The 20,516-nt window shown below is 46.5% G+C and overlaps 1 protein-coding gene across 1 annotated transcript in view; it reads left to right on the top strand.

Moving 5' to 3' along the window:
* The window catches only part of TECPR2 (tectonin beta-propeller repeat containing 2), a 657,145-nt gene that overhangs the window by 317,599 nt on the left and 319,030 nt on the right, over positions 1–20,516 (top strand). Inside the window, exon 11 of the mRNA XM_069207305.1 lies at positions 3,183–3,366. Within this exon, the coding sequence (XP_069063406.1) occupies positions 3,183–3,366 (184 nt within the window). The remainder of the gene's footprint in view (positions 1–3,182; positions 3,367–20,516) is intronic.

The following is a 20,516-nucleotide window of genomic DNA, read 5'->3' as shown; positions in this document are numbered from 1 at the left end:
TAACCAGGGATGTTTAAATGGTGCAGCAGATATGTATTGCATTATTTACCCAACGAACTCACACCTGCTCTGAGGAAGTTCCACGTCATAGGAGGACAAAACTCTTTGGCTGAATGATGTTGAATATGTAAAGTAATGAACGTGTTGTATCAGATGAAGCATAAAGGATTACATTGACTTAAATTTTGTTAAATATCAAACTTCCTTTGTTGAACCTATTCAAAAGTGTTAAGACAAGCTTCATTAGCTGTCCTGGTAAAAGATGATTGAGGGGATCTATGCAGCTTGATTGTATTTGAGCCATTGCCACGTATATTGAAAACATTGTGGACTTCGTTGGAGTACAGGAATTCATGTTGCTAATTGAAAATTCTAACCAGTACTGTCTGTGGCCATTGCTGCCCATTCTGTTTGGGGTCATTGACCCTTGCACTGCCTGTGTCCATTGATGAATACATTGTCTGAGGCCATTGTTGATTGATTACTCTTTGGACTTTTTGGTGTAGATATTGCCTGATGCGGGTGATATATACTGCCTGGTGCTACTGTCGTATGTACTACCTAGCGCCTCTAATGCATGCATTGACTGTAACCATTGATATTTAGTGACTAGAACCATTAATGCTCATTATTGTCTAGAATCAAGGAAGTGTTTAATGTCTGGGCAGTGTATGCGTAATGCTGCCTAGAGCCGCAGATGCATGTTTCTGAGACACTTGTTGTTTATTAGTATCTGCAGCCATTGATGCCACTTAAGCAAATGATGCCTGGGGTAACCAATCCATACACTGGCTGGGTACACTGGCACATACAATTACTGGGGTCACAATGCACTTAATGCCCAGGCCATTAATACATACACTGTATGGGGCCCATTGATGTTTATATTCCCTGAGACTGTTTTACTTGTACTGCCTCAGGCCTGATTTTTGCCTTTGGGAGTTAAGGTATTTTGTACTTTTAACGTGAACACTTTCACTTATTATTTATTGTCATTTTGATAATGTGCTTAATTTAGTGAGGTTATTAGTTTTGCTTTAATAAAATGACCGGTGTTTTGACATTTTAGTACCCCCTTCATTGGCATCGTTTTCTGTGATGTGATATAAGTCAGTAGCAGTGTGATGTAAATTTTTTAATCTAAAGTATGCAAAAGAGTAATGGATGGGATGGTTGAATTAAACTCAGCCACTGGTAATTACCCGAGAGAGTATCCCAATTCATTGTTATCGCTGGGTCTAACCTGAGGTGGTATGGTGGGCAAAAAAAGGATGGGTTTGAATGCTACCCCGAGCGACTGCCATTGGATAGACTTTTTGCAAGCATCCTTTTACCACCTTTTGTGTGTTTGAATTTCTTTGATGTTGGCAATCAAGCAGATTATTACACACTCGTAAGAAGACCTAATCCACAAAGACTAAAGTAGGATGGGAGTGACATGGGACATCCCTAGAGATGTCACCTTATCTCTTGTGTTGTTGTTATTCACATAAATGTCTTGTCATAACTTTTTATGCAATTTTTTAATCCTGTCAAAATAAATTCACTGACCTAAAACTGTGCATTGATCTAGTAAAAGTATTTGGAGTTAACATGTACATATGAAAAATGCTAAGCTGCCACTGTTGTCCAGTTTAGACCTTTCCTCACTACCTACATTCCTCTGCATTCACTCAAATATAATGGGTTAGAATGAGAAAGAGGTCAGGATGCCTTGATGAGTTAAACATTCACTGTTAGACATGCGATTAATTGTAAGTCACTTGTTTGAATCCTGCCAAAGTCACTTCATCGTTCAGTCAGTTTGAGTTCCCTACTTCTAGTATTGTTAAATTGGCTAATGGTAACCTCCGTTATTTGTAGCACCTAAAATGACAGAAGTGCAATAAAAGGTGCTGAACATGCATGGGCATTGGAACCGTGAGGGAGGGAGGATTTATCCCCTCATATATTAGAGTTGACAATTTTCCCCAGGCCCTCCTGGGGAGATGATGGTCCCTGGGGCCTTTAAAGGCCAAAAGAGGGGTGCTGTGCACCCCCGCTCCTATTCATTTTAAAAATAAACCTGAGGGAGGTGGTAGTCCCCAAGGCTCAAAGTGCTCTTGGGGAGGGGGCCATATGCGCCCCTTCTGATTTTCTTAAATTAATGTATGCCCCCTGGACCTTGCCCACTCGGATGATGATAAATATACAAGTGCCTGAACTTAAAAAAAAAAAATCTCCAGATCCACTGCAGTTTCGAGTGAAAAATGAAAAAAAAAAACACATTTTTTTGCCCTGGCGGTGTCCCTGGGGATCAAGGCACCAGGCCTAGGGTTCAGGATATTCCTACCCTGCCCCCTTTTCACTTCTTTTTTGGGACTTGGCTGAGTCAGAGTCCTAAGATTTCTGGCATCACTTCCTGGTTTAAGTGTTGGCAGCCAATTAAATATAATCACAGTGACTGCTGGCTCCATGTAGGATACTCTTCCCTAGGTATCTATATATTTTTTTCTTTAATCTCTCTGAAACTACTGAACGGAGTTACACCATATTAGAAAAAGCACGCTTTCTGGACCAAGATCTAGCTTTCTGCCAAATTTGGTGTAATTCTGTCCAATGGTTCGGGCTCTTGTTGCATCTAAAATCCCTATGGGAAAGAGCATGGTGAAAAATGTGTTTCTTCTCAGCCCCCGCTTGATGAATCACCCTGAAACTTTCAAGACAGCAGCTGAAGTAAGTGGAGTAGTGGTTTTGAAAATGTCCTGAAGATTCCTCAAACGGCGCCGAAGTTATTGCAAAACAAAAAACTCTTTCCCCTTTGAACCTAGGTCCTAAATATAAGTACCTATTGGGGACTGCCAATAGGTAGGTAGGTAGGTATGTATGTATATATATATATATATATATATATATGTGTGTGTGTAGAAATATAATATCTCCTAAGCCCATGTATATATAAGCAAGTTACTGTAAAATGCATCATTGTTGGTTAGAGTAAGAGAGAAGGGTATGGTTAAAGGGAAGGTTATGGTTAAGATTCTGTGTTTAATGCGCTGGCTCAGTGTAGTTGTTGATCTAAGAAGTGATGACGCCGTAGTGGCACTCAGTGGAGTAACTTGTAGCCACCTGACGAGATATAGTTGTACATTTTGTGATTTCTACACAAAGTTTATTTCGTGTTCTTTTCACCTTCTTGTTAGCTTGCCGAGAGCTGGATGGGTTACAGCGGCCCTGGTTATGGAATAGTCAGCATGGTTGTCTCCGAAAAATATATTTGGTGTTTGGACTACAAAGGCACTTTATACTGCAGTGCTCTGCCCAGCGCTGGCCTTCGGTGGCAGAAATTTGAAGATTTCGTCCAGCAGGTGGCAGTCTCGCCCTCAGGTTAGTCACCCGCAGTATTAATATTAATATTATTAGTAGTTTTAGTAGTATTATTACAGTCCAATTAACATTTTAATACATTATACAGGAATAAAAGTTTACAAAAAGAGTCTATTTTGCAGCTACGTCTGTGCCTGTTCATGTTATGCACTACCAAGTTTCTCGTTCATTAACTATATTTAACTTTACTTTGTATCCCACGGGCAGGTGCAAACGGCAACAGAAACATCCATCCATCCATCCATCCATACATACATGGCGCTGATTTATTCAATGTGTTGAAAACATATTTACAAAGTAGGCGTTTGTTTTTGTGGGGAAAATGAAATCCGTGTATTCCAGAGCAACCGATTAAAAAGGCGAACGCAGTAAAAAGTGTCATTCTATGTATTTTAACAGATCCCTGTTGTATTGTCACGTACCTTTTCCTTTGCTAAGATTTGAACTTTGATGACCTTTTTTTTTGTTTGTGGAGTCGGCAGTGATCCCTCTCGAGAGGAAGGTCCAACGTTTGCTTGGATCCCTGTCAAGGAATGCAGAACAGTAAATGCTGATGGCCGCTGACCACATCTCGTGTTTTGATTGTGTGAGGTACAACTGGTCTCTATTCTGAGAAACAGACGCTAGCTTGGGCCTCATTAAATCCCTGCGACCCCAACACCGTGTACTGTACAGCTGCCAGGTGATTGAGGTACCTTCCAGTCGCACTCCCTTCAAAGAAGTACTGGGACGTGCTGTTCTAAGGTTGTTTAAAAGCCGGAGTGCACGATGGTTACCGTTTCTCATCTCCACTGAATAGAATGAAAACTATGAACGTCATCTGTGTGTGCTGTGTACAGTCGCTGTTTAAACAAGCATTAGCAAAGCCAATAGGTCTCGCCTATACAAGAGCTATTTATTGGCTTTGGCAATGTTTTTTTTTTTTGCCACGTTGTATACCAATGTGGTTGCTGTTCAGCTTGGCTAAAGGTTTATGGAGTGTCGTAGAGTAGTGTGTTCTAGGTTGGATTTGTTGGTGTAGAGTGCCATAGCATGGAGTAGGAGTAGAGTGTCAGAGGGGAGTAGAGTTCAGTGGCAGTGTTGTAGACTGGAGTGTTGTTGGGGTGGAGTAGAGTAGAGTGGAGTGGATTGAGATAGTGGGGTGGGTTAGATTAGAGTGGGGTGGATTGAAGTGGTAGGATTGGATGGGTGGATTGGTTTTGAATGGGGTGGATTGTAATTGAAATGGGGTTAAGTGGATTAGAGCGGGTTGGACTGGAGTGGGGTGGAGTAGATGGGGTGGATTGGATTTGAGTGGTAGGTCTGGTGTTAGGTTGTTTTGGGGTGGATTGGATTAGAGTGAGGTGGACTGGAGTGGGGTGGATTGGGTTGGAGTGAGGTAGGGGATTGGTGTGGGGAGGGGTGGATGGATTTGGCTGAGTGGGGTAGATTGAACTGGGGTGGGGTGGATTGGGGTAGAATGAGGTGGATTTAATTGGACTGGGGTGGACTGGATATGGTGGATTGGATTAGAGTGGGGTGGTTTAAAATGGGGTGGGTGGATTGGAGTGAGGTGGATGGGAGTGGGGTGGGCTGGATAGGGTGGACTGGATTGGAGTGGGGTGGTTTGAAATGGGGATTGGATTGTGTGGATTGGAGTGGGGTGGGTTGGATTGTGGTGGATTGGAGTGGGGTGAAATGGAGTGGGTGGAATCGAGTGGGGTAGATTGGATAGGCGTGGGGTGAGGTGGATTGGAGAGGATTGGATTGCAGGGGGGTGGGCTGGATTGGAGTGATGTGGATTGGATTGAGTGGGGTGGGTTAGAGTCAGTCAGATTGAGGTGGATTGCAGTAGGGTGGGTCGGACTGAATTGGGGTGGTGTGGATTGGATTTTGGGGCATTGGGCTGGGGTGGATTGGTTTGGAGTGGAATTTTTGGATTGGGGTGGAGTGGACTGGATTTGAGTGCGGTGGATAATGGTGGATTGGACTGGATTGGGTGGATTAGGGTGGATTGGAGCGGGGTGGGTGGATTGGGCTGGAGTGGTTGGGTTGCAGTGGATTGGAGTGGGGTGGAATGGATTTAAGTGGGTGGATTAGATTGGTGAGGTGCTTTGGAATGGGGGGATTGGAGTGGATTGTTTTGGACTAGAGAAGGGCAGATTGGAGTGAAGAGGACTGTTTTAGATTGTAGTGGGGCAGATTGTTTTGGATTGAGTGGGACAGATTGGATGAGGTAGATTTGAGTGGGGTGCATTTTTTTGGATTGGATTGGAGCAGATTGGAATGGGGAGGATGGTTTTGGATTGGATTGGAGTGGGGCGGGCATATTGTTTTGGATTAGAGTTGATGGGGCAGAAAGGTGTGGATTGGAGTGTGGCAAATTGTTTTGAATTGGAGTGGGGCAGATTGTTTTGGAGTGGGGCAGATTGTTTTGGATTGAGTGGGACAGACTGGATAAGGTAGATTTGATTGGGGTACATTGTTTTGGATTGGAATGGGGGGGTTGTTTTGGATTGGAGTGGGGAGGGCAGATTGTTTTGGATTGGAATTGGTGGGGCAGAAATGTTTGGATTGGAGTAAATTGTTTTTTGATTGGAGTGGGGCAAATAGCTTTACATTGGAGTGGGGCAGATTGGGTTGGAGTGGGGCAGATTGTTTTACAGTGAGGCAGACTGTTTTGGATTGGAGTTGGACAAATTGTTTTGGATTTGAGTGGTGCAGATTCTTTGGGATTGGTGTGGGGTAGATTGGAGTATGACAGATTGTTTTTGATTGGAGTGGGGCAGATTGTTTTGGTTTGGAGTGGGGCAGATTGTTTTGGTTTGGAGTGGGGCAGATTGTTTTGGAGTGGAGTCGGGCAGATTGTTTTGGAGTGGAGTCGGGCAGATTGTTTTGGATTGGAGTCGGGCAGATTGTTTTGGATTGGAGTCGGGCAGATTGTTTTGGATTGGAGTCGGGCAGATTGTTTTGGATTGGAGTCGGGCAGATTGTTTTGGATTGGAGTCGGGCAGATTGTTTTGGATTGGAGTCGGGCAGATTGTTTTGGATTGGAGTCGGGCAGATTGTTTTGGATTGGAGTCGGGCAGATTGTTTTGGATTGGAGTCGGGCAGATTGTTTTGGATTGGAGTCGGGCAGATTGTTTTGGATTGGAGTCGGGCAGATTGTTTTGGATTGGATTGGATTGGAGTGGGGCGGATGTGTTTGGATTGGAGTGGGGCGGATGTGTTTGGATTGGAGTGGGGCGGATGTGTTTGGATTGGAGTGGGGCGGATGTGTTTGGATTGGAGTGGGGCGGATGTGTTTGGATTGGAGTGGGGCGGATGTGTTTGGATTGGAGCGGATGGGTTTGGATTGGAGTGGGGCGGATGTGTTTGGATTGGAGTGGGGCGGATGTGTTTGGATTGGAGTGGGGCGGATGTGTTTGGATTGGAGTGGGGCGGATGGGTTTGGATTGGAGTGGGGCGGATGGGTTTGGATTGGAGTGGGGCGGATGGGTTTGGATTGGAGTGGGGCGGATGGGTTTGGATTGGAGTGGGGCGGATGTGTTTGGATTGGAGTGGGGCGGATGGGTTTGGATTGGAGTGGGGCGGATGGGTTTGGATTGGAGTGGGGCGGATGTGTTTGGATTGGAGTGGGGCGGATGGGTTTGGATTGGAGTGGGGCGGATGTGTTTGGATTGGAGTGGGGCGGATGTGTTTGGATTGGAGTGGGGCGGATGTGTTTGGATTGGAGTGGGGCGGATGTGTTTGGATTGGAGTGGGGCGGATGTGTTTGGATTGGAGTGGGGCGGATGTGTTTGGATTGGAGTGGGGCGGATGTGTTTGGATTGGAGTGGGGCGGATGTGTTTGGATTGGAGTGGGGCGGATGTGTTTGGATTGGAGTGGGGCGGATGTGTTTGGATTGGAGTGGGGCGGATGTGTTTGCATTGGAGTGGGGCGGATGTGTTTGCATTGGAGTGGGGCGGATGTGTTTGGATTGGAGTGGGGCGGATGTGTTTGGATTGGAGTGGGGCGGATGTGTTTGGATTGGAGTGGGGCGGATGTGTTTGGATTGGAGTGGGGCGGATGTGTTTGGATTGGAGTGGGGCGGATGTGTTTGGATTGGAGTGGGGCGGATGTGTTTGGATTGGAGTGGGGCGGATGTGTTTGGATTGGAGTGGGGCGGATGTGTTTGGATTGGAGTGGGGCGGATGTGTTTGGATTGGAGTGGGGCGGATGTGTTTGGATTGGAGTGGGGCGGATGTGTTTGGATTGGAGTGGGGCGGATGTGTTTGGATTGGAGTGGGGCGGATGTGTTTGGATTGGAGTGGGGCGGATGTGTTTGGATTGGAGTGGGGCGGATGTGTTTGGATTGGAGTGGGGCGGATGTGTTTGGATTGGAGTGGGGCGGATGTGTTTGGATTGGAGTGGGGCGGATGTGTTTGGATTGGAGTGGGGCGGATGTGTTTGGATTGGAGTGGGGCGGATGTGTTTGCATTGGAGTGGGGCGGATGTGTTTGCATTGGAGTGGGGCGGATGTGTTTGCATTGGAGTGGGGCGGATGTGTTTGCATTGGAGTGGGGCGGATGTGTTTGGATTGGAGTGGGGCGGATGTGTTTGTATTGGAGTGGGGCGGATGTGTTTGTATTGGAGTGGGGCGGATGTGTTTGGATTGGAGTGGGGCGGATGTGTTTGGATTGGAGTGGGGCGGATGTGTTTGGATTGGAGTGGGGCGGATGTGTTTGGATTGGAGTGGGGCGGATGTGTTTGGATTGGAGTGGGGCGGATGTGTTTGGATTGGAGTGGGGCGGATGTGTTTGGATTGGAGTGGGGCGGATGTGTTTGCATTGGAGTGGGGCGGATGTGTTTGCATTGGAGTGGGGCGGATGTGTTTGCATTGGAGTGGGGCGGATGTGTTTGCATTGGAGTGGGGCGGATGTGTTTGCATTGGAGTGGGGCGGATGTGTTTGCATTGGAGTGGGGCGGATGTGTTTGCATTGGAGTGGGGCGGATGTGTTTGCATTGGAGTGGGGCGGATGTGTTTGCATTGGAGTGGGGCGGATGTGTTTGCATTGGAGTGGGGCGGATGTGTTTGCATTGGAGTGGGGCGGATGTGTTTGCATTGGAGTGGGGCGGATGTGTTTGCATTGGAGTGGGGCGGATGTGTTTGCATTGGAGTGGGGCGGATGTGTTTGCATTGGAGTGGGGCGGATGTGTTTGCATTGGAGTGGGGCGGATGTGTTTGGATTGGAGTGGGGCGGATGTGTTTGCATTGGAGTGGGGCGGATGTGTTTGCATTGGAGTGGGGCGGATGTGTTTGCATTGGAGTGGGGCGGATGTGTTTGCATTGGAGTGGGGCGGATGTGTTTGCATTGGAGTGGGGCGGATGTGTTTGCATTGGAGTGGGGCGGATGTGTTTGCATTGGAGTGGGGCGGATGTGTTTGGATTGGAGTGGGGCGGATGTGTTTGGATTGGAGTGGGGCGGATGTGTTTGGATTGGAGTGGGGCGGATGTGTTTGGATTGGAGTGGGGCGGATGTGTTTGGATTGGAGTGGGGCGGATGTGTTTGGATTGGAGTGGGGCGGATGTGTTTGGATTGGAGTGGGGCGGATGTGTTTGGATTGGAGTGGGGCGGATGTGTTTGGATTGGAGTGGGGCGGATGTGTTTGGATTGGAGTGGGGCGGATGTGTTTGGATTGGAGTGGGGCGGATGTGTTTGGATTGGAGTGGGGCGGATGTGTTTGGATTGGAGTGGGGCGGATGTGTTTGGATTGGAGTGGGGCGGATGTGTTTGGATTGGAGTGGGGCGGATGTGTTTGGATTGGAGTGGGGCGGATGTGTTTGGATTGGAGTGGGGCGGATGTGTTTGGATTGGAGTGGGGCGGATGTGTTTGGATTGGAGTGGGGCGGATGTGTTTGGACTGGAGTGGGGCGGATGTGTTTGGACTGGAGTGGGGCGGATGTGTTTGGACTGGAGTGGGGCGGATGTGTTTGGACTGGAGTGGGGCGGATGTGTTTGGACTGGAGTGGGGCGGATGTGTTTGGACTGGAGTGGGGCGGATGTGTTTGGACTGGAGTGGGGCGGATGTGTTTGGACTGGAGTGGGGCGGATGTGTTTGGACTGGAGTGGGGCGGATGTGTTTGGACTGGAGTGGGGCGGATGTGTTTGGACTGGAGTGGGGCGGATGTGTTTGGACTGGAGTGGGGCGGATGTGTTTGGACTGGAGTGGGGCGGATGTGTTTGGACTGGAGTGGGGCGGATGTGTTTGGACTGGAGTGGGGCGGATGTGTTTGGACTGGAGTGGGGCGGATGTGTTTGGACTGGAGTGGGGCGGATGTGTTTGGACTGGAGTGGGGCGGATGTGTTTGGACTGGAGTGGGGCGGATGTGTTTGGACTGGAGTGGGGCGGATGTGTTTGGACTGGAGTGGGGCGGATGTGTTTGGACTGGAGTGGGGCGGATGTGTTTGGACTGGAGTGGGGCGGATGTGTTTGGACTGGAGTGGGGCGGATGTGTTTGGACTGGAGTGGGGCGGATGTGTTTGGACTGGAGTGGGGCGGATGTGTTTGGACTGGAGTGGGGCGGATGTGTTTGGACTGGAGTGGGGCGGATGTGTTTGGACTGGAGTGGGGCGGATGTGTTTGGACTGGAGTGGGGCGGATGTGTTTGGACTGGAGTGGGGCGGATGTGTTTGGACTGGAGTGGGGCGGATGTGCTTGGACTGGAGTGGGGCGGATGTGTTTGGACTGGAGTGGGGCGGATGTGTTTGGACTGGAGTGGGGCGGATGTGTTTGGACTGGAGTGGGGCGGATGTGCTTGGACTGGAGTGGGGCGGATGTGCTTGGACTGGAGTGGGGCGGATGTGCTTGGACTGGAGTGGGGCGGATGTGCTTGGACTGGAGTGGGGCGGATGTGCTTGGACTGGAGTGGGGCGGATGTGCTTGGACTGGAGTGGGGCGGATTTGCTTGGACTGGAGTGGGGCGGATTTGCTGGGACTGGAGTGGGGCGGATTTGCTGGGACTGGAGTGTGGCGGATTTGCTGGGACTGGAGTGTGGCGGATTTGCTGGGACTGGAGTGTGGCGGATTTTTTTGGATTGGAGTGTGGCGGATTTTTTGGGATTGGAGTATGGCAGATGGGTTTGGAGTAGGACAGAATGATTTGGAGTGGGGCAGGTTGTAGTAGGGTACAATGTTTTGGAGTGGAGTCAATTGTTTTGGGTTGGAGTGTGGTAGATTGTTTTGGATTGGAGTGAAGCAGGTTGGAATAGGGAAGATTTTTTTGGATTGGAGTGGGATATAATGTTTTCAATTGGAGTGGGACATAGGGGGTCATTCTGACCCTGGCTTTCACCGACCGCGGAAGCACCGCCAACAGGCTGGTGGTGCTTCCTGGGCCATTCTGACCGCGGCGGTAAAGCCGCTGTCAGAAAAGGGGAACCGGCGGTTTCCTGACGGTTTTCCCCTGGCCCAGGGAATCCTCCATGGCGGCGCTGCTTGCAGCGCCGCCATGGGGATTCCGACCCCCTTCCCGCCATCCCGTTCCTGGCAGTTTTTACCGCCAGGAACAGGATGGCGGGAATGGGTGTCGTGGGGCCCCTGGGGGCCCCATAATGATTTTCAGTGTCTGCTTTGCAGACACTGAAAATCGCGACGGGTGCCACTGCACCCGTCGCACCCCAGCAACTCCGCCGGCTCCATTCGGAGCCGGCTTCATCGTTGCTGGGTCTTTCCCGCTGGGCTGGCGGGCGGCCTTTTGGCGGTCGCCCGCCGGCCCAGCGGGAAAGCCAGAATGGCCGCCGCGTTCTTTTGACCGCGGTGCGGTCATTCGGCGGTTCCCGCCAGGCGGGCGGCTACCGCCGCGGTTGGAATGACCGCCATAATGTTTTCAATTGGAGTGGGGCAGATTGTTTTTGATTGGAGTGGGGCAGATTGTTTTTGATTGGAGTGGGGCAGATTGTTTTGTGACTGGAGTGGGGCAGATTGTTTTGTGATTGGAGTGGGGCAGATTGTTTTGTGATTGGAGTGGGGCAGATTGTTTTGTGATTGGAGTGGGGCAGATTGTTTTGTGATTGGAGTGGGGCAGATTGTTTTGTGATTGGAGTGGGGCAGATTGTTTTGTGATTGGAGTGGGGCAGATTGTTTTGTGATTGGAGTGGGGCAGATTGTTTTGTGATTGGAGTAGGGCAGATTGTTTTGTGATTGGAGTGGGGCAGATTGTTTTGTGATTGGAGTGGGGCAGATTGTTTTGTGATTGGAGTGGGGCAGATTGTTTTGTGATTGGAGTGGGGCAGATTGTTTTGTGATTGGAGTGGGGCAGATTGTTTTGTGATTGGAGTGGGGCAGATTGTTTTGTGATTGGAGTGGGGCAGATTGTTTTGTGATTGGAGTGGGGCAGGCTGTTAAGGAATGGAGTGGGGCAGGCTGTTAAGGAATGGAGTGGGGCAGGCTGTTAAGGAATGGAGTGGGGCAGGCTGTTAAGGAATGGAGTGGGGCAGGTTGTTCCGGAATGGAGTGGGACAGGTTGTTCCGGAATGGAGTGGGTTAGATTGGGATGAGGTGGATTGGGTTGGTCTGTGGGGGATTGATGTGAGGTGACGTGGATTGATGATGATTGGAGCAGGGTGGATTGGGGTGTACTCCATGATTAGGTCTTGAAACATAGTTTCAGATATTACACATAATAAAGAAATAATGTTGCTTTGCAGTATTTAGAACAAGATAATCGTCAGCATTTGAGGAGAGTGCTCACCATCAAAAACAAAACAAATCATGAGTGACAAAATAAGGTTTGGCAAAATAAAAGAAAGTTAACTATAGAAAATAAAACTTTCCAGTTCTGTTTGTCCTGCTGGGCATGTTTTTGGCAGTCACACGCCTTCTATTTGCATGGCACTAAAAGTTAAAAAGAACAAAATAGTACCTCTGTCATGTCAGGAGCACCAGATGGGCACTGATTAGGTTGAATCAATCAGTGCTTGGTTCCTGCTCTACAGAGAGGAACAGAAATGATTGCAGATGAGTAGTGACGAATTGCGGGTCTGTAAAGAAGAGTGACAGGCAAGCCAAGCAAGCACTGGCAAAACCAATAGGTTGCTCCTATGCGAGCTATATTGGCTTAGTCGATGTGTTTTTTAGCCAATAGGCCTCACCTTTGGAAACCTTTGAGTTTGCCAGTAGTCTGTGATGACTGGTGAGCTTTTGGCATTGGCAGTGCTTTTTTTATTTATGAAATATGTTGTCTTTGAAGACACACATTATATGAAGACAAGCATTGCCTAAAGGCCAAAATATATATTGTTAAGCGCCAGAAACTCTTACCGCTGAAGAAGAGTACTAATTGAGTAGAAGTGCGCATTGCAAGTTAAGCCAGTTGCTGAAGTGGGCTGACTCTGTTCTCCTTATTGTATGCTGGGGTAGATGGAAGCAAAATGTGAAACGCACTGTAGCACACCAATGGATGAAGCAGACTGACTCAAAGCCACTTTAAAGTAAGCATGTATAATTCTGATTAAATGAAGACATTAATGTGTTAAAGAAATGTTACCGTTTTGTCTTTCATTTTCAGTGTTGCACAAAATTACTCAGAGTGAAGGTGACAACAGTGAGGATAAAAAAGGAAATCAATAAGTAGCTTTTTCCTCTCTCAAATTATACATCTGCCAACATCGGAGTATTCAAACTCAGGCTGAACATAATTAATTTTGAGTTGTGCGTAAAAAAGAAAAACGTTTGTCCAGCTGTGGAGCGCCTGGGAGCGATCCAAAATGCAGCTAAGCGCCCCGTTCAGTACCTAGCTGTGGCAGCTCTGGGTGCTCCAGAGGTATAACTAAAACACTACTAATCAGAGAAAGCGCAGTGGAAACGCTATATTTAAATATGTCTGGGTAAAAACAATGCGTTCTAAGAACATGCTTTGGTAAAATGACCTACCGCAGACCCGTCCCCTCTCCCCAACAAACTCTTCATAAAAAGTCCAGAATTCCACCCCAATGTATCTGGGAGGCTGCAGTTTTATTTTGAACCACGGACTGGCCCTCTCACTGTTTTCCTTTTGAAGCAACTCATCCATACTGGGAGTTTGCCTGTTGGATGCAGGTGGACAAGCTGCCTTTCATTGCCCCAGATTTCAAGAGCTTTACAATTTAACCGCAATAAAGAGCACACAAGAAGTATACATGAAAGCAATTTTCTTTACTGCTATCATGCAGAGGTGAAACTTAAACTTGTAAAACCTCCCCTTAACTTGAAGACAGGCTGGAGCTCATGTTCCTGAACTCGACAACACAGCATGAGGGCATAACATCAGCTGTCTGCAAACCATGCCAGCAACATGCGTGCCAGTCAACAGTTTCAGGGATCAAGTGGACAGATCAGGGAGCCTTTAAAAACACAAGCATTGGCAAAGCCAGTAGGGCACGTCTATGCAAGACCTATTGGCTTAGCCAATGGTTGTGGGGGCAGGCCAAGACGAACAGCCGGTGGATGAATGGAAGGGACAAACAATGCAAGTGGGAAAGTTAAGGGTAAAGCAACAGGAATGGGGGAGAATGGAAATAAATTGCTAGAAAAAAATGTATTTAATGGCTTTTGTTTGTAAAGATTAGCTCTACTACCAGTTGAGTTAGTAATTACGCGTACTGCCTCCCGGAAACACAAGCATAACAAGCCAACAAATGGTTGACAACAGGCGGGCTGTAAGCCCTTTTTAGTTAAAAACAGAGTCTTGCGAGCGAGATGCATGCGCTAGCTCATGCTCTTGCATGCTCGAACCTAACAAGTTAAATAAAAAGGAATATTGAGGATTTTGCACTCATTCTTATTCGTGTAGCAGCTTCTTGGCCTTCTGGGATAAACAATGGACAATATTTTTAACAAAGAAAGGTGGCATCCTATCTTGGATGTGTCAGGCGAACACTTGCCGAGTGTTCATCAGGTAGCCAAAATCAACTTTGTTTTTTCCCTCTGCTTAATGAAAGTAAAGAGATTGTGGAGTGAAAAGTTGGAAAATGTTGACTTGCTCACCTTTTGGTAGAAGTGATGAAATTTGCAGCACCTGGAAAGCACGTTTTTCCTGTTTGTGTTTGTTTATTGTAAGTGCAGACTGCTTAGGATCTAGAAGTCCTGGGTGTGAAAATCTCAAAGAGGATACAAATATTTTGTCCTGGTGCAATTGTGTCCCAATCTCCCTACCAGGCAACCACAATCACATTTAGCTCTTCTGTCTGCCGCAGGTCTGCTTTATCTGGAGCAGAGGATTCAGACAAGTTTTGACTGTTTTTGCTGCGGTAGCATTATTTTGTGTTATTGTTTTGGTTGGGTGCAGGAAACCAGATGCCATTTCTCTGTCCTGCCTGATGGGACGGGCAATGCTTCATGTCACACCAATTAAGACTTTTGAATGAGTGTTTAAAAAAAATTAGCTGTAAGCACCACTCGGACATTACCATAAAAGAATCCTCTCACTTAGAAGTCAGAGAAAGAAAAGTAAACAGGCACCCTCGGAGAACGGCATCTCATATTTGACCTCAGTCTTTGAATGCACAGCATATGAACCAATATAAGAACAAGATTTCCAGGCCTGTTTCACAGCGGTTTAGAGCCAGTGAAAACACATGCGCTCGTGTTAGGTGCTCTTTAACAAAGAAGAAGGTAGATCCTGAAAAAAGATCATAAAATGTGAGCAGTGTAGTGATTGATAGTGTAATTGGTCCATGCTCTTACGGAGTGTTAAACACAGGAATAGGCATGATCAATGCATGGCATAGACAAATGGGGATAAAGAATATGATAGCGATGACTGAGTCAGCAAGTGGGAAGACTATGGATGGGCTGAAGCTCACAAAGTACATATAGCATGACTCAACGGCACAGTACAAGCGTGGTCTAGCCGAGACCTAAACATGGTAAACAGACGGGCTCCAAGCCATTTTTTGTTAACATAAATGTCTCATAAGTGAGATACATGCACTAGTGCATGCTCTCGCAAGCTTGACCCTAAAAACGATCTCTCATTCTGCTCACAGTATTGTGCACATGCCTTTGTGTCGAGGCCACAGCATCACATGACATCTGTCTGAGCTCAGAAGAGCGGACCAATGAAGAAGAAATCACTTAGCTTGTTGGCACGTGCCGGAAACCTTTGCCTACAGAAAGAAAAGAAAATTTGGTGACAAGGCAGAACTTCAGCCACAGTACTGCAGCACATATTATGTCCTGATACAAACACGTGGCTCCTGCTGCAATTCAGGCACACCTTTTCCTTTCCATGGGCGCATGTTTGCTGTCTTTTTTACTAGCAACATTTATGCAGTTTGTGTTAATATTAGATGATCTACAAATGAATAGGACTGCGCATACTTAGTATGTGACGTGCAACTACTTACTTGGAAATGCATACTGTTTATGTACTGTACAAATTGGCCACTGGTGCATGTCCAAGCTCTGTACAAAGCTTACCCTCTGACCAGGTGATTCCTTTTACTGACCTCTGGATTACTACCAGATTCCTCGTTTTTTATAGCTGAGGATTTCCGGATGGGATCTTACCTACTGAACTGATTTGTTGTTATGTCTTGGAGCAGTCACTGGATCCTTGCAGATCACACTTTGCTACTGCTAGTCTGTGTACAAGTCATTGTATTCTTACTTTTTCACTACTGACTCTGTTACATTTCAAATTGTCTATGTGGTTCCTGCCTTTTGTGTCTGTTCTGATAACTCTGAAGGTATTTGGATGAAGTTATCAGGCTACAAATTCATTTTAAAACTGTCAGACCGAGGCCCCTTGATGGGCATGTTGTGGTAAAATTCATGCTTCTCTGCTCAAGAACTGACTGATGTCTTAAAAAATGCAGGAGTAAGCCCTTTCACCTTGCTAACAAACATGGGTCTGTTAGTACCAACGAATTTGGCAAAGCTTTAGACTCTCTTACAGTATTTTATTCCCGGCTGTGGAACTGTGGTATGTTGTGGACCCTGGAAAGTTTCAGATCGTTTCTCACCCAACTTCAGACACCCAACATAAACATTTTCTGAAGTAACTTCCAACCTGATGACAATAAGATTGCCTTTGTTGTAAGTAACTCTTCTGTCTAAACAGGCTGCCAAGAACCGAGGCACAAAACGTTCCAGTGGTTGTTGTGATTACAGTCTGCCATGGTATCTAACATCAATAATAGTTTGTATCTTATTTCTCCATTATCAAGTATATGAAATGCAAAATTGATTTCCATAGATTCTTTCATTAAAACACACGCAGGGTTACATTGATGAGTGACACTACACAATATAAAACCACCCTAAAATTATTTGTAAAGCATGTGGGCAGCTATATTATATCATATACATTCATATTTGCAAGGCGTTTTTTAAATGTTTAACAGACTCTTACCTCCAAATCTTATGTTCTGTAGTAGAAATTACAGTGCATCTGCAGTGTTTCGTACTTACAACTCATATGCAGGCCTAAGAACATGTCTTAAAGTACCTTATTCTTAAATCTATATAATAGCTGCTAACAGACAGGAAATACTGATTATCGAAGTTACCATGGAATGATTGCCACTGGTGAAGGGATGGCACGGCCTGGCGCCTCTTGCATCACAGTAGCACTGTAAAAGGGAGCAATACAATGCTCATTCTTGTGGCACACTATTCTATAATTTGGGGATCATTGTCAAAACTGCAACCCTTGTAATGTTTCTTTGATTGCATTGTTATGACTCCTTAATTTATTTTATGTGAAAAACCCAATAATTTTTTTTTTTTTAAAAAGTAAATGCGAGCCACCCATCCACCCATCAGACAGCTCTAATCTCTGATCTTCCGCCCCTAATTTTTCCATCACCATATTTTGTCTCTCAAAAATATAACACTGTTCTTTAATCCCTAAGTGCGATCTCATAAATCAGGGTAATCCAGTTTTGGTTTCTTCTCGGGAACTGCCAAAGCAATTATTAACTGTGACATTTTGGGTAGCACATTTCACTCCGTTTGATTTGGTTGGGTGGGAAAGCTCTGTTATTGCTTTAAGGTCATTAAGAAGGACTTGATCGCATTTTCAAGGAAGTAAAGATTATAGAATAAACTAAGCATCCTGTGAAACCATGTTAGGCACTTGTCACCTCCATTAAGAACCTCTGGAGTGTATTTAAATTGTCTCAGTTAAAAATCTGCTTTGGAGCTGAGGCGGGGGGGGGGAGGGGGGGAGACCAGTGGACACGAAGCAAGCAGCTGCAGTTTTTCTGACTTTCAACAGTGTTTTCTGACTTCAGAAGACACCAACTCTTTTCTTGTTAATACCAGTACATACCCGTTAGTTGGGTATTGTTTATAGGGATGGACAGGTTAGTTTAGTTTTTACAGAAGCTCTCTTTATTGAAATGTGTCTGTGACTCTGATTACTCCACTGATTAGTTGAGTGTTTTCTACAGTACCTCAAAGGGTGTACATGGGGACATTGGGCATACATTTATAGAAACTTCCCCATCCCTAAAAACAAGCAGCAATTAACTGGTAATGACTAAACACTTTATATTTATGTGTGTTTATCATGTGAATTCACACATTTCACCAGCCAAGTGCAGAGCTGTTGTACCATCTTCAGCCACCTTAATGAACACACCCTTGTTTTTCTGCAGTTATGATGGCTGCCGCAAATTGCTTTGAGGCGCATGGATTAATCTTGAATACATGCTTAAATTGCCTTTGCTAAGATAGCGCCCTGGGCATGGGCGGAGATAAATTTAGCGCCCTAGCTGAAGGCAGTCAATTAAACGAGCCAGCACGCGGTCCCATATGTGTTCAGCAGGGGTGGCACCCCCTGCCCACCCCACCCCACCCACCAGCAGCAACCGCTGCAAATCCTTTCACAATGAAAGGATAATAAACTGGGTTATCATCCCTTCCTTGTGAAAGGGTCGGGCCATTGGGGGTGACGAGCATAGGGTAGTGCACTGTGCACTCCCCTCAGAGCACATGTGTGTTTAGCCAGCCGTCTTGGGCCGGCCAAACACATATGCGCACAGGGCTGGAGTGAGCCTGCACAGGCTCCCAGTCTGCCTGGGAGCACCATGGCTGGGTGCTCCCAGCCTGTCCTGACGCTGCTTTTGCGCAGTGTCAGGATGGGCCGCAGGGCAGCACGGGAACAGGTGCCTGCTTGCAGCAAAGGAGCAGCGGCCCAGGAACGGAGGTAAGTTTTTTGTTTTTTTTTAAAATGTTAATTATTGCCCCGCCCCCAGGAATCCCTTCGAGCCACGACTGGTGTTCAGCATTGACTCCTGTACACAAATATTCCCAGACCTCCTCCAGCTCACCTTAGCTTAGCTGCCTCATGCAGATGTTATGTTTATAGCATTTATAGAGGGCATTAAACCCAAGGACATCAAAGCGCTAAACAGAGAACCGCGAGACTGCAAAAAGCATTCACTCGAGGCTGTGCAAAGTAAAAAGCCAAGTTTTTAGAAGTGTTTTTTAAAATAGAGAACCTTCCAGTACCCACAATGTGGGCAGGCAAAATATTCCATAATTGAGCCGCACATACAGAAAAGGCCTTTCCACCCCATCTAGATGATGGTTTTGTTGATGTGTGTCAGCAGGGGTCACAGAGTGAAGGCAGGGAAAGGAAGGGGGCAAAAGGGGTGTTAAAAATATCGTCTGTGGTATGAAAATGAAGGACTCAAACTACTTTAAACTGGCGAATCAGACAGAAACGAACAGGCTGGGACAAGGACAAGGCTAGAGCAAGGTGAGAATGGCCCTGCTGTTAGCATAACCCTAATGCACACAGCTCCCCGTGCCCCTGAAAATATTGGTGCCGTGGGCCTGATCCCATCTCACCTATGCCAATGGTCAGGCCTGAATAGATGGCTACAACTGTGTTGCTCATCCTTGATCTGTGCACTTGTTCCAGGCTGTGCCCACTTGTTGGGTAAGGCATGTCCATTTCTCTTTGTCCTGATGGTGCTTCAATTCATTTATTTTATAGAACCGGATGTCAAGCATTATATATCTTTTTTTAAATTAATTTTCAACCTTTTACAAACATCAACAGAAAAGGTGAGCAAATTAATATAGCACAATGTTGTTTCATGACAATATACTGGCTGAGTGATCAAAGCAATGTAGAGCTCTCATATCATAACCGACGAATGCACTATAAGGATTACAAAAGTTGCGCTATAGATTCCCACCCACCAATGTATCATATTAACTTATAACAAGGGGCATGCATCATCACAAGAATAGAAAGGTTGCAGCTACCCGCCTCTGTCAAACAACACCAGTACAGTATGTCACTCCTCCTGCAGTCTATTGATTAATTCCGGATTCAGTAGCAACAAGTATGATCAAAATGGTTCCCAAAAATCACATGGGTGGGATGTCGGCTGTAGCGTCTCCCCATATAACCCTGTCAATTCCTCACATGATGTCATGTAGCCAAACCTCAAATTCTGGCACAGAGCCACCGCCCCATCTCATCGCTACTCTCTGTTTCCCCATCAGTGAGACAAAGGCAGTACATTTTCGGTATGTTCTTGGGACCTCCTTGACATAACTCAGCAACACTACCATGGGGGTGAGTTGATAGGCATGATCAGACATATCTAACAAGGCAGGCCCGACTTTAGACCAAAATGCAGCTATCGCAGGGCATTACCACACTGCATGTAAAAGTCGCTTCGGGCGCACCACAATGGGGGTACATTTGGTGTCAACATCAGGATAGTATTGGGCAGTGTCCATTGGGGTGGTGTATACTTAGTGCAAATATTTGTAATGTATCAATCTGTATCTGCCATTGGAGGACACATTCTTAGTTTGTTGACAACAGAAACTCAGTTTACATCTGTTATATCCTGTCCCAAATCACCCTTCCACGCCCGGTGTATCCTAGATCAGGGGCCCAGGAGTCCATTGCTGCTGTATATAACCGGGATATGAGGTTGGAAGATTGGGGACTAGTTAGGAGAATGGTCAAAATCAACCATTCACAGGGTTCCTCTGAAAATATGTGAAACAAAAGCTTGGCCTGGTATGCCAATTTAGTATAGGTAAGCATATCACTCATATTTGTCGGATAGTTGCCCACATATTCCTGATAAGTCTTGAATTTGCTTGCATGAAATAAGTCACCTATTGCAAGGAGGTATTTTTCCCCAAAAGATTGTAAAACCCCCAGGAGCAG

Source organism: Pleurodeles waltl, chromosome 9 (genome assembly GCF_031143425.1).
Source record: "Pleurodeles waltl isolate 20211129_DDA chromosome 9, aPleWal1.hap1.20221129, whole genome shotgun sequence".
NCBI lineage: Eukaryota > Metazoa > Chordata > Amphibia > Caudata > Salamandridae > Pleurodeles > Pleurodeles waltl.
Note: the sequence above shows the minus strand (reverse complement) of the source record. Positions and strands in the feature narration are given on the sequence as shown.